The sequence below is a fragment of the Drosophila subpulchrella genome, unplaced genomic scaffold (genome assembly GCF_014743375.2).
Source record: "Drosophila subpulchrella strain 33 F10 #4 breed RU33 unplaced genomic scaffold, RU_Dsub_v1.1 Primary Assembly Seq354, whole genome shotgun sequence".
In the NCBI taxonomy this organism is placed as follows: Eukaryota; Metazoa; Arthropoda; class Insecta; order Diptera; family Drosophilidae; genus Drosophila; species Drosophila subpulchrella.
In genome coordinates, this window is record NW_023665577.1 from 4,145,426 (window position 1) to 4,160,441 (window position 15,016).

The 15,016-nt window shown below is 40.8% G+C and overlaps 1 protein-coding gene across 1 annotated transcript; it reads left to right on the forward strand.

The window, feature by feature from the left end:
- The first annotated feature begins 9,981 nt into the window (after positions 1-9,981).
- Positions 9,982-12,368, forward strand: LOC119560235. The gene is made up of 7 exons (XM_037873597.1): positions 9,982-10,359; positions 10,794-11,208; positions 11,278-11,432; positions 11,494-11,602; positions 11,662-11,885; positions 11,940-12,057; positions 12,118-12,368. Exons 1-7 carry the CDS (start codon positions 9,982-9,984, stop codon positions 12,366-12,368), a joined length of 1,650 nt encoding a protein of 549 aa, XP_037729525.1.
- Positions 12,369-15,016: the final 2,648 nt, after the last annotated feature.

Consider the following 15,016-nt stretch of genomic DNA (forward strand, 5'->3'; position numbering starts at 1 on the left):
GCATGCGAAGCGTATGCTTTTGTCTGGCGAAGGTGTTGAAATTCTGAAAAACAGATATGTAATATCATTTCAATTTGGATCCCATAAAATTAAAATTAATCAGCTATTGATTACGTGTGTTCTTTGTAATGCGACAGAGATAAAACGTAGTAATTAGTATATGCGACTCAAAGCACTAAAAGTTGTATCCCTTACTTTAAAGTTTAAGCTAGAATGATTTTTACAAAGGTTCTTAACTTAATATATGATTAAGAGTTTCCCAAAAAGTAGAATTTCATAATACTCTACAATAGCCTAAAGACTTATTTTAATTTAACATCTTTTTGACCATTGAAATAAAATTAATCAATTATTTATAAAGTTTGTTCTTAAGAAAAAAACAAGTACAAATTGAAAATATTTTAAAGTGGCATTATAGGTAATCCTTTTATGTTTTTTACTGGATATCTTTTAGGTCCCTTATAGTAGTATTAATCAATTATATATTACTTTGTGATACCGTAAGACCTTTGGAATTATTAAATGAACTAAAGATAAATCATTGTAGCCAGAAAAGATCTATCCATTTCTGATTAATAAATAAGAAACGTAAGTAAAATACAAAAATTCAGAACACCATGTTTAAGCATAAATTATGGAAAAAGTCTTTATGTTAAATTAAGATGAAGGTCGGAAAAAAATAAATATTCAAAAACCTTTAAAGCACAAATACTCCATTAATTTAATTTTTAATTTGATAGCTTTTCGACCCCTTAAAGTGTCAACGCTTATACTCCATCAATTTGTGTCCAACCCCTTTATAAAAAAAAGGTTGATGGAAAACCTCCACGGCGCCCACAACAAAGGGACATCAATAAATCATCAACAATAAAAGCATAAGGGAAATGAACAAGGATAATGCAAGGGCAATCCTTTTGCCAGCCAACTGCTGCTCACCCACACCGCGGAAATGTGTGAAAATGTCGGGGAGTTACAAATGCATGTATCTCCTCCGGTCATAATGCTCAACCATGTTGGCGGAGTGGGCGCCATATAATGGCCAAAACGGAAATGTTGTTTGCAGCCAATTCATTGGCAAACACACAGTTGCGAAACGGCAAACAACAAACAGCATAAACACCCCCTGCAGGCTTACGCAGGAGCAACACCATCGCATTTGAGATGGGGAAACAATGGATGGAGCAGCAGAATCAGCAGAAGCTGCAACTGCAGACCGCAAAATGTGGTGCCACAACCCTTGGGGCAACCAAGCTGGATCGGGAGCTGAAGATGGAAACTCATAAGTTGGCCGTTGTCTGGCAGACAAATCCTCAGAGCAAGTGCATTCATTCATTGGCAATAACAATCAAACTGCTGTTGGCAGTACACAGGCCCTTGGATTTTCTCCCTGCCCCCCTTTATGCTCATCTCTGGATGCCATTCAACTTGTTTGCACTGCTGCTGTTGCTGCCGACAACAGCAACCAGCCACCAGCCACCAGCAACATGCAACAGCAACAGCTATGGAAACCACAAGCAACTCCGTGCTGTTGACTTTAATATTTCGGTCTTCGGTTTATTACAATCCCCCCTAAGATCAAATAGTCTGAAATAGTCGCCATAGATACCGGGAAATATTCACTCGATGTGGGAAAGGTAAACCTTAACCAGTCACTCTTGGGAATCCGATAAAGCGGCCATAAATCGTAGAATTGTCCCCTCCCCATTCCATCAAGTTCTCAAGTTCAATTTGGCACTGCCGTTCGTCTTTATAGATTTACCATATTTACATAGTTGCACTGGAGTGTAGATAAGGCGGCGATAAAGAGTTCAATCGCATCGGTTTATTGGCCTCTCTGTTTTTAAATAAATAATATTGTGTAATGATAGTAATAATTCATATCTGAGCGAGTACGTTTTGTGTAATCATTGATTAAATAGTTTTCCATTTACGATTTCACACTTTCACTTTATCGAACGGGAGATAAAAAAATGTGACTCAATCTCCGGTATGAGGTATCTTATTTACCTCGGAATAATCCACTGATATATTTGGTTCTTAAGAGAGAATCCTCACCAATAAGTCACAACCTGGCCACGAAGTTAATCAATAATGCAAGTGGCCATAAATCGGAGGCGCCACTCCTCTCGTTCGATATTGGCCAGATATCGACTGATGGCTATCAAAGGCGCCAGCGGCGGCAACACAGAATGTCAACAGTTTAATAAATAAAATCAGTCAGCAGGGCCAGCCAGATGGGTTGCCAGGACAGAGGCGCACGACTGCAATTAAAGGCGAAAAAAAGGCATCGAAAAGGGGCCAATATCATCTCGGATCACTCACATGTTGCTCATGTTGCTGGTGTGTTGCTGCTGTTGCTGCTGCTTGTTGTCGTGTGCGACAGGAGCTGATTGTCCCTGGTCCCAGATCAGAATCAGAATCAACAGCCACATCGAAATCAGCGTCGACACATGCGATATTTGAGTCTCGGCCGAGAATTATGATCGATTTATTATGCGACAAACAACGACGACAGCAGCAACAGCAACATGGCCAACTTGCGACAGGTTTGGGCCTTCGCTTCGGGTTCTTGGCCCACAGAATATGCGCAAGACATTGATTTTCGCCAGGTAATGAGGCAACTCATTAATCATTTTTTCGTTGCGCACTGGCTGGGGGATTATGTTGCTGTTGCTGCGGCCGTGGCTTCGTTGTTGCAACAGGCACACCGGCAACAGTTGCCGCTGCCTCTGACGGAATGCTGGCAACATGTTGAGCGTGCAGCTGCAGCAGCATCCTGGCTGTCTCCTCTTGTTCTCCGCTTGATTTTGTTAACCTTTTGACCATTTGAAGTTATTTTTGTATGCTTTACTGCCAATTTGGTGGTCATTGGCCATTCACTTGACTTGCGCCTGTTGCTTGTCCGTTGTCTCTTGGCTGTCTGTTGCTCTTGTGTTGCAGTTGCTGTTGCCGTAGCTGTTGCTGTTGCTCTTGCGGTTGCTCTTTTGGCACACAACGCACAATGTCTGACAGTTTGGCCGATTGCCTCTGTCCCCCGTTGCTGCTGTTGCCGTTGTTGCTGTTGCCTTGATATTGCTCTTGCAGTCGCCAAAGTTGCTGTTGTCGCGGTCATCTCCTGGCTTGTGGCACACACTTCTGAAGCTCAACCGGCAGGAAGGACGGATGCGGTCAGGTGGACGCACTGAATGCACTACATCTGCGCTAGAAGAAGCCTTCAAGGAAGCTAGTTTTGGTAATAGACACATTTTAGTTAGAACGTATAGATCGTAATACATTTCAATAGTATTATGGGCTAAAATATAGAAGACGTTTTTCATAGATTATTAAATACGTTAAAATCCAAATTCCTGACTTCATTGTGGTCTTTCATTAAGAACATCTTAATTAGAAATAATATAAAAGTTCCTCAATATTGTTTTTGAAACATGGTCAAACTTTTAAGCTCGCAGGATTTTTTACACTTGTTTGTATTTGACTTAGATAGTTTTTACATACCAAAAGTATGTAATTTCATACAAGCTAATATTATAATTATATACCATGTGCAATTAAAAGTTTGAGCAGTTATAATATAAATGTAAAGTTCTTACTAGACATTAAGCTATTTCAACTAAAATCTTAAATTATTGTACCTACTTACATAGTTACCAGTAATTAATATTACATTCTTTAAAATTTGTAATTTTGTTATGATACATTTGATACATTTTACTATTAAAGTTTGAAACATAGAATCGAGATCGCTTTGTTTAGAATGCAGTGGGTTAACAATGGATTACTAAAGGGTATCGAGGATGTACCTGTATACGTTTATTGCCACTTTTCTGCACTTGTCGCGCACAGTTGGCCAACTTGTAAATGCCTGTCGTTGCGGTCGTTTGGGGGCCATTAGCCTTCGCCTTCATCTTCATCTTGGGGTTAGCCGCACGCACAAATCCCGAAATTCTGGCAAAATTTCTTCATTTTGGTGAGCGAATCGCTGCCGGATGGGACCTGCAGTTGTTGGCAATTATTTATAGTTTCTGATGTATTCAATTTATTATGCAGATGGTTAGAAAGTTGCTAAATACTTGATGTACGACTCTAACATATTGGGTGTAATTTTTCTCTGGCTCTCGGAGGAAGTTCGAGGGAAATCCAGCCAGATGCAGATGAGTATATTAGACATGCATGAGTTTTCCTTTCGGCAGCGCAGATGGAAACATTCAACTAATAGAAAATTTACGATTTTCTCACGATTACCTGCGACCACACTCACTCATTGATGAATGGTCCACGGAGTTGAAGAATCTGCTTGAATCCAAATCGATCCGCGGCGTTAAAAACGCCGTTCGCTATCAAAAACCGCTTAAAGTTCATCACACTTCAGACGGTAATTAATTACGGATAGTTGCAGAAAAAACCCCTCAAGTCAGAAGCCAGTAATTAAACATAAATAAACCAAGACAACTTAATTTTGAAGGTTTGTTATTCCAACGATCGACATGCAATTCTCCATGCATTAAAGTTTAAAGGCCAGTTAGAAAAAATCAGGCAGCCACAGCAGCGGCGACAGCGAAGAGAAAAAACATTTTCTAATTTATTAATATGTTTAAGAGGGAAAAAATCTATTTGGCAAACAAGACCGACTGACAGCTAACATAGATCGCCGTGGCTGGCGGAGACCATTAGAAAGCGATTAGATAGCGATACAGATACAGATACTCGATCCCCCGAAAGACATATGTAACCCACGAGCGGTCGGCCCAAGGAGCTGCGGCCAAAACAATGTCAGCCGGTCCGCCGAACAATGGCAGCTAAACATGGCAAGTTAACAGTTTAATTTACCAAGAGACAAACAAAAAATGCCGCTACATGCTGGCCAACGATATGCGGATATTTAATGTATCCGCCAGATACGTAACATAGAAAAAAGCGCGCTGCAAAAATAAAATACCGCTCTCAATCTCAGGACCTAACAAAAGCCCCCGAAAAAAGAGCCCAACTGCAGTTATCGCTCATTATGGATCGTGATCAATGGCGTGGAGTGTGTGAGACCCCCGAAAAAAAAAGGAACCGCAAGATAAACGCACACCGGACTCCGGAGTCCCCCGAAAACAAAGGCTCCAGGTCAGGCCAACAAGTGTTGCCCGGCCAACAGGGCAAAAAGCCGAAAAGGCAACGGTAACAATCTGGCGGCCAGAGTTTTGGCCAAGCTTCCGCCTCGCATCCTTTTTCGGTCCTAATTTTGCATGCCCTGCTTCGAGAAACGAAATAACCAACGACCCAAGGCTAAATGACCGTTGAAGATTAGCCCAAAATATCGGTCTTGGCCAAGAAGCACTTCAGGGAGCGCTACCATAAATTTAAAACCCTTCTTATGCCAGTTAACCCTGCAATTTGCAGAAATAATATTGGAAAATTTTTTTATATGGATTAATCCTTTTTAAGATGTTCTTAATCCAATTTCTTCATAAATACCTTTCTTTTAATTGTGTAAAAATACAAATTTTTGTAAATACATTTTTATATTTATTTTTATTTATATTATTTACATTGATATTTTAAGATAAACATTTTTTATGTTTGCATTTGCGGATAAAAACTTACACACATTTTTTTGTGCTGATAACAACGACTGGAGAACGTAAAAAAACATTTTAATTCACAAGATAAATATTTAAGAAATGTATTTTAATTTATTCAACCTTTAAGGGATCAGGTTGTGCCTTCTATGCCAAGCCGTGCTGCATTTCATTATGTTAATAAAGCATTTAATTAGCGCACCATTTATGGCCATCAGCCCAATCGAATGCAGTTTACCTTTCTGGCCTCCACCTTGCCCCTTCCACATCCCGATTTCGATCCTTTCCGCCGAGATCCTCATCCTCATTCACATCTCCATTGTGGTGCGTGCAGCGTATCTGAAGGCAAGAAAAGGAAAAAATAGCCGACACAGCTGCGGTTTAGGCGGCATTATGGCTAAGACCTCAACGAAAAATAAAAAAATGCGGTAACCGCAAATGTTTTGCTGTAATTTCTGGCGTTTTTTGCTTAAACGCTTCGATTTGGATTCGATGTGCTACAGATACAGATACTGATACGGTTTTTAAGATACACTTTCAGTGCTCTTGGCCTTTTGCTTTTTGCTCCAGCGCCAAATGACATTGAAATTAATGGGGTTTTTATTTGAATTCTGCAAGAAATTGATGCCGTTTTGGTTGATTTGGTATATAGGAGGAGGTTCTCGAAAGTTTTTGTTACGATTTTCGACTTTAACTGGTCATAAGAAATGATACATGTACAGAAGTTTAAAAAAGAAAACTTACCAGGAGTATATGATGTTCATATTATGAACCCATTTAAGCTGCCAAACAAAAACAGATACAAATATTTTAGAAACAAAAAATCCAAAATGTCATTGAACTTATGAAAATGACATATATTAATATAAAAATAATTATTCTGCATTAAATTGATCATCCTTATAATCATTGTCTTTAAAATTATTAATGCTATGGGATTCAATAAACATTTGAATTGAGAAGAGAGATTTTATTAATTGCCACCTGTTCTATAGAACTGGTTTTGTTGGATAAGCTCAACCATAAATATTTATTTTATTGACCTCCCATTGGCCAACGTCCCATGAAGCTTTCATCCAAGTCCTACCAGTTCTCTCTTTGCCACCCAATCCTAAGTAGTTTTCTATGTCAACCGCTCACATTACCCACCCGATTTGGCGGCATTATAACCATTTTCCATATTCATACTTTAAGCCCATACGCACAACTTCTCAGCTGTCATGCGGAACAATGATAATTTCCAAACCAAAAACTGGCTTCCACAGCTTCCAAACCGTCCAAAAAATACTCGAATGAGTAAAAAAGGAAACATTTTGGCTTTACCGTTAGCCGGCTATAACCCATCAATTATATTGTAATGATGTCTGGCTTTAGCTACTTCTGCGGCTACTTCTGCTGCAGTCGCATCTTCAGAAATCATGAGCAGGAATGGCAACTGGGCAACATGCTCATTATCAACGTCATCATTGGGCGGCGATTGGGCTGGAGGTTGGGGGCTTATGCATTAGAATGTGGCCGGAGTCACAGACTTCTACATTCGAGTTCGAAAAGGAAAACTACTTATAGCACTGATGAGAATCGCGCCCGCCGAATCCACGCAGCATCCACCAGGCCGACACTCGCTGCTGCCAATCGATGCACTGGAAAAAGTATGGGCTCATTAAAAACTAGCATGAAAAAAGGTCTATATATGGAAGTCAATGAAGCACCAAAGTGTGTTATGACAATGTGTTAAGAATAACATTCGGATTTTTCCATCAAAAAATTTGAATCCGTTTCTTATGAAACTTCCAAAATATTCTTCACCAATATAATCTGAACCGTTAAGAAAAGTAATATTATTAAATAATTACTTTTCTCTAAGAAAACTACGTTTGAACCGAAATAAAAATACCATGTTAGGACTCAAAAGTTAAAACCGGTACAGACCTAATAAATAACAGGATTAATAACTATTAAACCTCTATCTAAAATGACCATTAAAGTTCAAAGAAGAACGATTTTGATTATTATAATCTAAAATCATGTTTTGAGAACCACCTCCATATCTATGACATTAAGGTTAAATTGAAAGAACTTTAATCTTATCTTAAAATATTTTATAATTCCTTAACATTCTTTCTCAGTGTACTCCCTGGAACTTTTTACCCGTTGTAGCATTTGCATTCGAGTGTCCACTAAACGTCAATTAAGTGGGCTTTACCCACTACTCGGGATGGTTGGGCAGTTTGATTTGGTCGCCACTCCTGCCCTGCACCACCTCCACTTAGCTCCTAGAACTCCCCTCTACTTTTCAGAAGTTTTAGAAGTCTCGCTCCAACTGCGATTTCCACTTTGCCCAGTATACAAAAACATAACACAACATGAAGTAATAGCTTTAACAATATTGTGTACACAAGGCTTAGGAGGGGTATGTGGAGGGGATCTGGAGGGGCAGTCTAGGCGGGGAGATCCACCATCATCGTCGTCATCATCATCTGCATGTGTGAGCCTCCTCCAGTGGGTTTTCCAGTGGTTTAGGTGGTGCGGTGGCGGTGCTGGCGGCTCCCTTTGTCATTTCGCCATGACGCATGCGTAACGTTCGATTTGATTCAATTAATGGACGGGAATTGTCTGTACGTGTGGTTTGATTGGGTTGGGTTCGTTTTGGTTCGGTTTTGGTCTTTGCCTTTCCTTGCTTTGGTTTGTTTTGTGGTCCAAGCAGACTGCGGGGCAGACTTCGCTGATGAGGATGGGTGGATGTGTGGATTGAGGTGGATCTTAAGTCGGAGATGTAGCAGAAGCTGGAGTGCTACGCAAACAAGTGAAGTTTATCAGGCTCACGGGCATGTAAAGTGGTCTTGTTCTTTCTAAGGATTAATCAAAAATACATTTCCACAATGATACATAGCAGATAGTATAGTTTAGTATACATTTTAAAGATTTTAATAAATTTTAAATAATATTATGTACCTATAAACTAATTAAATATTTGAAAAATGTTAATTATACAGTTACAATTATAGTTAGGCCTATCTAAGCTTTTAATCGTTATATAGCATATCCTCCATTAATTACTTTCACAATATCAAAGCATTTCTAGAACAAAGCATGTATGAATACTTTCGAAACTACAAAACAACAAGCATCGGCAAACCAATAATTGATTATTCTCGTATGCTAAATAAATGGAAGCTCTAGCCCCGATCATGATTAATTGCAAATTCATTTCGACTACGTTGAGCATCAATCACGAAATTCCAAATACGCCCCTCGACCAGCCTCACTCGCTCATTAAAACTAACCGCTCATAATGATAATCTTTAAAGCTAAACGCCCGCATTGTCGCGTCTGTCAAATGTATCTGCATTCAGCGAAAAAAGGCATTTTAATCTTTTTTCTACCGACTCGCTCATCATATTTTCCATAGTCAGGCCTCACAGCTTTATTTGTCAAGTGCGCAATTATTTATAGTTATTTTTTTGCCAGCAGCTGGAGACGCCAACGCCAAATGGGAGTTGCTAGTAACCAGCAACTAGCAACTAGCTACTTTTGTTGCTGCGGTGCATAATAATACCAATTGCAGTGTTGCTGGCGTTTGACGTTCGTCGCAGCAGCAATTAACAATTTTTAACCTTGTTGTGCATGATGCATGTGGCTCTGAGAGCACTCCGATCATCCCATGATCTTATGATGATGATGATGATCATTACCATGAGATGAGATGCTGATGCACTCGAACGTGTGCATAAAAAGCTGCTAAATGTTTTCGATTTTCGTTTCGCGTCTAGTGCTCTTTGATTTTGCAATTAAATCGATTTCAATTTCGAAGCATTCCGTGTTTGCAAATATGAGACATCATCGACCCCATTTGCATAATCGATTGGTGATTGCGTCGGCTGACGTTAGGAATTATTAATTATGAAAGTCTTATTCGACTTTCAATGATGGCCAGGCATAGACTATCCTAATTTATAGATCGTTGCTGCAATCCGATATTCTCGTTAGCATTTAGCTGGATTTCACAAATCTACGACTGCTAATGAAGTGTGCATTTCGCAAGTGTTTTTTTTCCATACTGTTTTATGGCGCTCAGCACTCTGGCCATTTAATTTCTCATTTAAAATTAACACAAATTCCGAAAGAGCTTACTGGAATACCTCACATAACATTTACCCTGTTACCCACAGCAACTCCACTCACAGCAGCAACAGCAACATCACAAGTGCAATCAGAGTAGCGTGACTTGTTGTTTGATTGTTGCTGCAAAAGTGAAGGTTGAAAATGCTGGAAAGGCGACAATTAATGCTCTAATAAAGCCAAAGAAAGATGCAACACGAGCAGCAGCAGCAGCAAAAGCAGCAACATGCGACAGCAGCAGCAATTTTAGTTGCAAGTGCAACATCTGCAACAGTCGCCGCGTGAATTTCCGTTAATAATGTTGTCAAAGCGTTCCGATGCGTTGATAAGCGCTTTCGTTTTGACGCTCTATTATGTGGGCGTGGCCGATGGGAACAACGCCTCCGACTTTGTGACAATGGGCGATCTGCGCAGGAGCAGGCGTGGCCACTCGCATTCCTCGCGTCCCGGTGGCATGAAAATGGAGGGCATTGGATTCCAGTACACCATGCGATATCAGCCGGGCTTCCACCTCCACAAGGTGGCCCAGCAGCAGGGCGAGGATGGGGGAATGGGTGAAATGGAGGAACCTATGCCCATGCCCATGCCAACTCCCGCGACTCCACCACCTGATCCAGCTCCCACACAGCCGGAGGAAGAAGAGATACCCATGCGTACGACCGTGGCACCAACAGAGGTACCAAGTATGAGCCACAGAGCTAGAATGTTAGGAAAAAGTGGAGTAAATTCTACTGATTCACTTACCAAACACAAGTTTTAGCAATATGACACTGATTTTGAAATAACTGAAAATGGCATGCCACTTTAAATTTATATGTTCAAAAAACAAATCGGATTACCGAAATGAGATTAGATTTGATGCATTTCATAAGACATCTGGTCAGTTTTTCGAAATTTTATAAAGAAATTTGCTGTAAACTATTGAATAGGGTTCATAATGTACCATGGAAATTTTAAAACATGTACATTCCACATTTTATTACTTAAGAGGTGTGTCTAGATAATAATATAAAAGTTCTCAACATATAAAAATAAGTTCTATTAAACATTCTTCACATATTATCTATTACATATTTATTTGGGAACCTATTCTTTAACTTCTTCTTTTAGGAACCTTCACCTCCACCAGCTACGGATTCGATGATGATGCCCACTCCGAGTAATTCGCCAGGAATGATGCCCAGTCCCCGGCCCAGTACGAAACCCTCGATGAGACCGCCACCGCCCACACCACCATCCAGCACCAAGACCTCCATTATGCAGCCCCATCAGGCCCTGAAGAACCTCCTCTTCGGCTCGCCCATCGAGGCGAATCTCATCCTCAAGAAACCCAATGCACCGCGCTCGAAGGGCAAGGGCTTCCTCAGTCTGTTCGAGGTGATCAAGTTCCCCAACACCAAGTGCAGTGTGTCCATGGGCGACATCCGGAGCATGGAGGGCGTCTGCTACCACGAGTTCGAGTGCAAGAGCCTCGGGGGGATTCCCACCGAGAGCTGTGCCGAGGGCGTGGGCGTATGCTGTGTGTGTGAGTGAAAGTCCGCCAATCGATTTGCACGATATCCAAGATCTAAGATCTAACATCTTTCACTTGCAGTCGTCAATGGATGTGGCGATGTCACCAGCCAGCAGATCCTCTACTTCGAGAGCCCCAACTATCCGAATGCGGTGCGGGAGATGATGATATGTGTGCTGATCATCAATGTGAAGAAGGGAGTGCAACAGTTGAGGCTGGATTTTCAGATGTTCGAGGTGGGAGTAGCTAATCTCATATGCGTAGTCCTTAGCTTAATTGATTTTCCATGATCCCCAGCTAAGTCGTCCCAGCAATGGTGATTGCATAGATGATCAATTTATAGTCTCGGGGCACAATTCCAATTTTCAGATACCCATTCTGTGTGGCATCAACACGGGACAGCATAGTGAGTAGATTTACATTTAATGAAAAATATTTTAAGGATTCAATTCAATCCCATTGCAGTTTATATCCACGTTGGTGACTCAAACGAGGGCAAAGTGTATCTTTCGGTTTTCATGAAGGTCTCGGGAGGAGGGCGTTCTTTTAATATAAAAGTTACTCAGTTGGAGGATAACCTGGCTCCTAATAATTGCCTGCAATATTTCCCCGATGCTGAGGGTCTTATAAAATCATTCAACTATGATACAGATGGTTCAATTGTGGACAACCGAGAAGCTACATATTTTGTAAGCTTTATGATTTTCTATATAATTCATTTTAATGGGTTTCTCCTGATCTAGAACAATCTAAACTATGCCATATGCCTGGCCCGCTTGAAGAATGTGTGCAGCGTGGCTTATAACACTGAACAACTGGGTGGCGATCAGCCCGACTTTCAAATCATCAACAAAGATGAGGGTATGAGTATCAAAAGTAAATCTCTGAAAGGTATTCAAATTAATATGGACTTTTTAAAAGCCGAGAACGATTTGATTTCCGATGGCCAGGCGGGAGCTGGGATCTTCAACTGTCCGGACGACTTCATAGCCATAAATTCGGTACCGCTTTGCGGGGAGAGGTTCAATGATGGCCGGGAAAGCGACGATTTCACCATGCACGCCGTTGTGAGGGACACGGCCGCTGGTCCCATCATCCTGCCCTTCCGCACCGATGCCGAATATGTGGGTCGCGGCTTTCGACTGCTCTACAGACAGGAACTGTGTGTCTAAGGTCCCTCGGGGATCCGCATGTCGATCACTAGTTCACAAGATGCATATGTTCCGCTGACTTTGGATCTGACTCGACCATACCGTTGTTTTGGCATAGATACAGTCGGGCAAAAGACTTATGATATCTGTGAGGGATAAATTTATATGCCCCTTTCCAAAAAGTACCTGAAATGTAGCTACTCCTTCAATTATAAATAAAGTTTACAGGAGGTACAACATTATAGATCATTTTAACTTTGAGATTAATTATTTTTAAAAAATGAACAAGAAAAAAACTTTACCGAACCATTGAATGTCCTTAGCGAAGTAGTCAAACATTAGAAAGTTCCAAAACAGTATATAGGTCTGCCTTAAAATCAATTGTATCTAAAAGTTATCTGATGAAAAATACAATCCCAATTGGAAATGCGTTATAATTTAAGTATATTTATAGTGCTGGCTCTAAATACTTTAATCTGTGAGATCCCGTTGTCTGATCCACAAACATTTTTGCCAGTGCACATATGGAATTTAGCACGCTTTGGTCAACTGCAGGGCATTTGAGTTGGCAACTTGGGATTGGAACTGCGCGGTGCCTCTATGGGAACGACAGTTTCCGTTCCCAGTGCTGCCCCCGTGTTAATGTGTTTTATGTGATTCGAAGCGATTTGGTGGCTTAGTTTTGGCGCCGCCCACCCACCGACTGGGCGGTCCGCGGGTTCGTAGTTCACACACCATCTGCAAGGGACCCGATCCGATCTTCCAGTCGATTGGCGTTGGTGGTTCGTTGACAGGTTTATTTCAAATTTTCACGTCTCGCCAGGGAAAAAAAAAGATACGAATACGAAAGATACTATGACGAAATCTATAACTCGCCGCATCGCCATCGCCATCGTCGCCGTTCGCTCGATTCGCGGTCTCTATGCTTAAATTTGTAATAAATTTGATTTTTTCCTTTCGATTGCGATTTTCCCTTGGCTGCGATTCGTTTGCCGCGCTGCCGCATGATAAAGTCACAATTAACCCACGCCTTTTTCGTAGCGGTACTCTTACATATATTTGCATATCATTTTGATTGTTTGGATTCGGGCTGAACTCTCGATGCCTTCGCTGACATGGTGATGACTAAAAGTGTGCAGCACCACCAGCACCGTACCACTAGCACCACCGGCAACAACAACTAGACCAAAGCAATCATGAAAACGACAACAAAAATTACTTCTCGGCCAACAATAGAAAAAATAAGAAGACGACGACGACAAAAAATGGCATATTGCATGCACAAGTTTTGAAGTTTGTCATCAAATGACGTTTTTGGATACCTTCAACAACTTTATGTGGCACTGTGGTGAAGTATATTGAACATTGAGGCGTTCCAAAAATGATATCCAAGAAAAAATACTATAAAATATATTTACACGTATAGCTATTGTACTAGAATAGTCAGTGCCATATCTCAAAAATCCATATGTCTTCCAGCAGCGCGATCTAACATTTATGTATCTCAAGATGTGTGTATTAAAGAGAGAATGTTGCAATTTTTACAGAACTTGGGCTATTAGACAAAGAACATTTCTGCGTTATTAACTTAATAATAGTATGTTTTGACATATGTCACATTTTACAAATGAGCGCTATAATAAAATGACTGTACTACTCACTTCGGAAGGGGTAAAACCTAGATCATTCAGTATTTATTGCAGTAATGTAATATGGGTCTATTAATTAAATGCGATTTATGTTGATATTTGACAATCTAATTGTACAGGCTGGCCAACAGTGGATGGTTGTCTTATTCATTTTGAAAATTATAATATTCTAACTTTACAAATTTCCATAACTATTATGGATTATAATAAATTCTATCACTCAAAACCCACTGTACCCTTGGAGCCCAGCAACGCTAGCATAAATAAATAAAACCGTAAAGCCAGGAAAAAAATGGTATAAAATAAAAATCCCTTCAGGGCGTAACGTGCACTACATTAGAAATTGAAAATCCACCGACGCCGCCGACAACAACAACGGCAATCCGGCAATGACTGTGACTATGACGATGTGGATGTGGATGTGGATGACGATGACTAGGAGACGAGGACGTCGACGACCAAGACGACATCGAGTCAAAGACAACATGAGAATCTTTTTTGCCATGGCAAACCGAAAAACAAAAAGCGCCGTTTGATGGAAATTAGGAAACTGAAATTCATTTTTGAGGTTTGGTTTGCTTTTTGGCCGGGTCTTGTCTTTTTTTTGGGGGTGTGGGAACCACAGGGAAATGCAGGCAAGCGTGCATGGCAACGCCTTTTGTCACAGTTGCAATTTTTGTTTTTTATTCGAGCAGACCGCCAGTATTTGCATAATTTAATCAATTCGGAATGAGACAAAAGGTGAAAACTATTCGGCTTTAATCCCAACCGATCACGGACTAAACAGACAGCCAGAGATCTCGCGAATCGGTGTCTTAATTGCCAACTCCCCCTCGAAAACGAAGAAGATTCCACAACACTAGGAGACTGAGAAACCAGCAACCAGCAAGCAAAAGTCCACTCCATTCAAGGCATTCGAGTTAGCATGCCAGAGATCCCAATCACATTCGAAATCGCCATCGCCATCGCGGAACAGATCAATACGGAGAGTGGGACACCGCGAAGATTGGTAGATTGAAC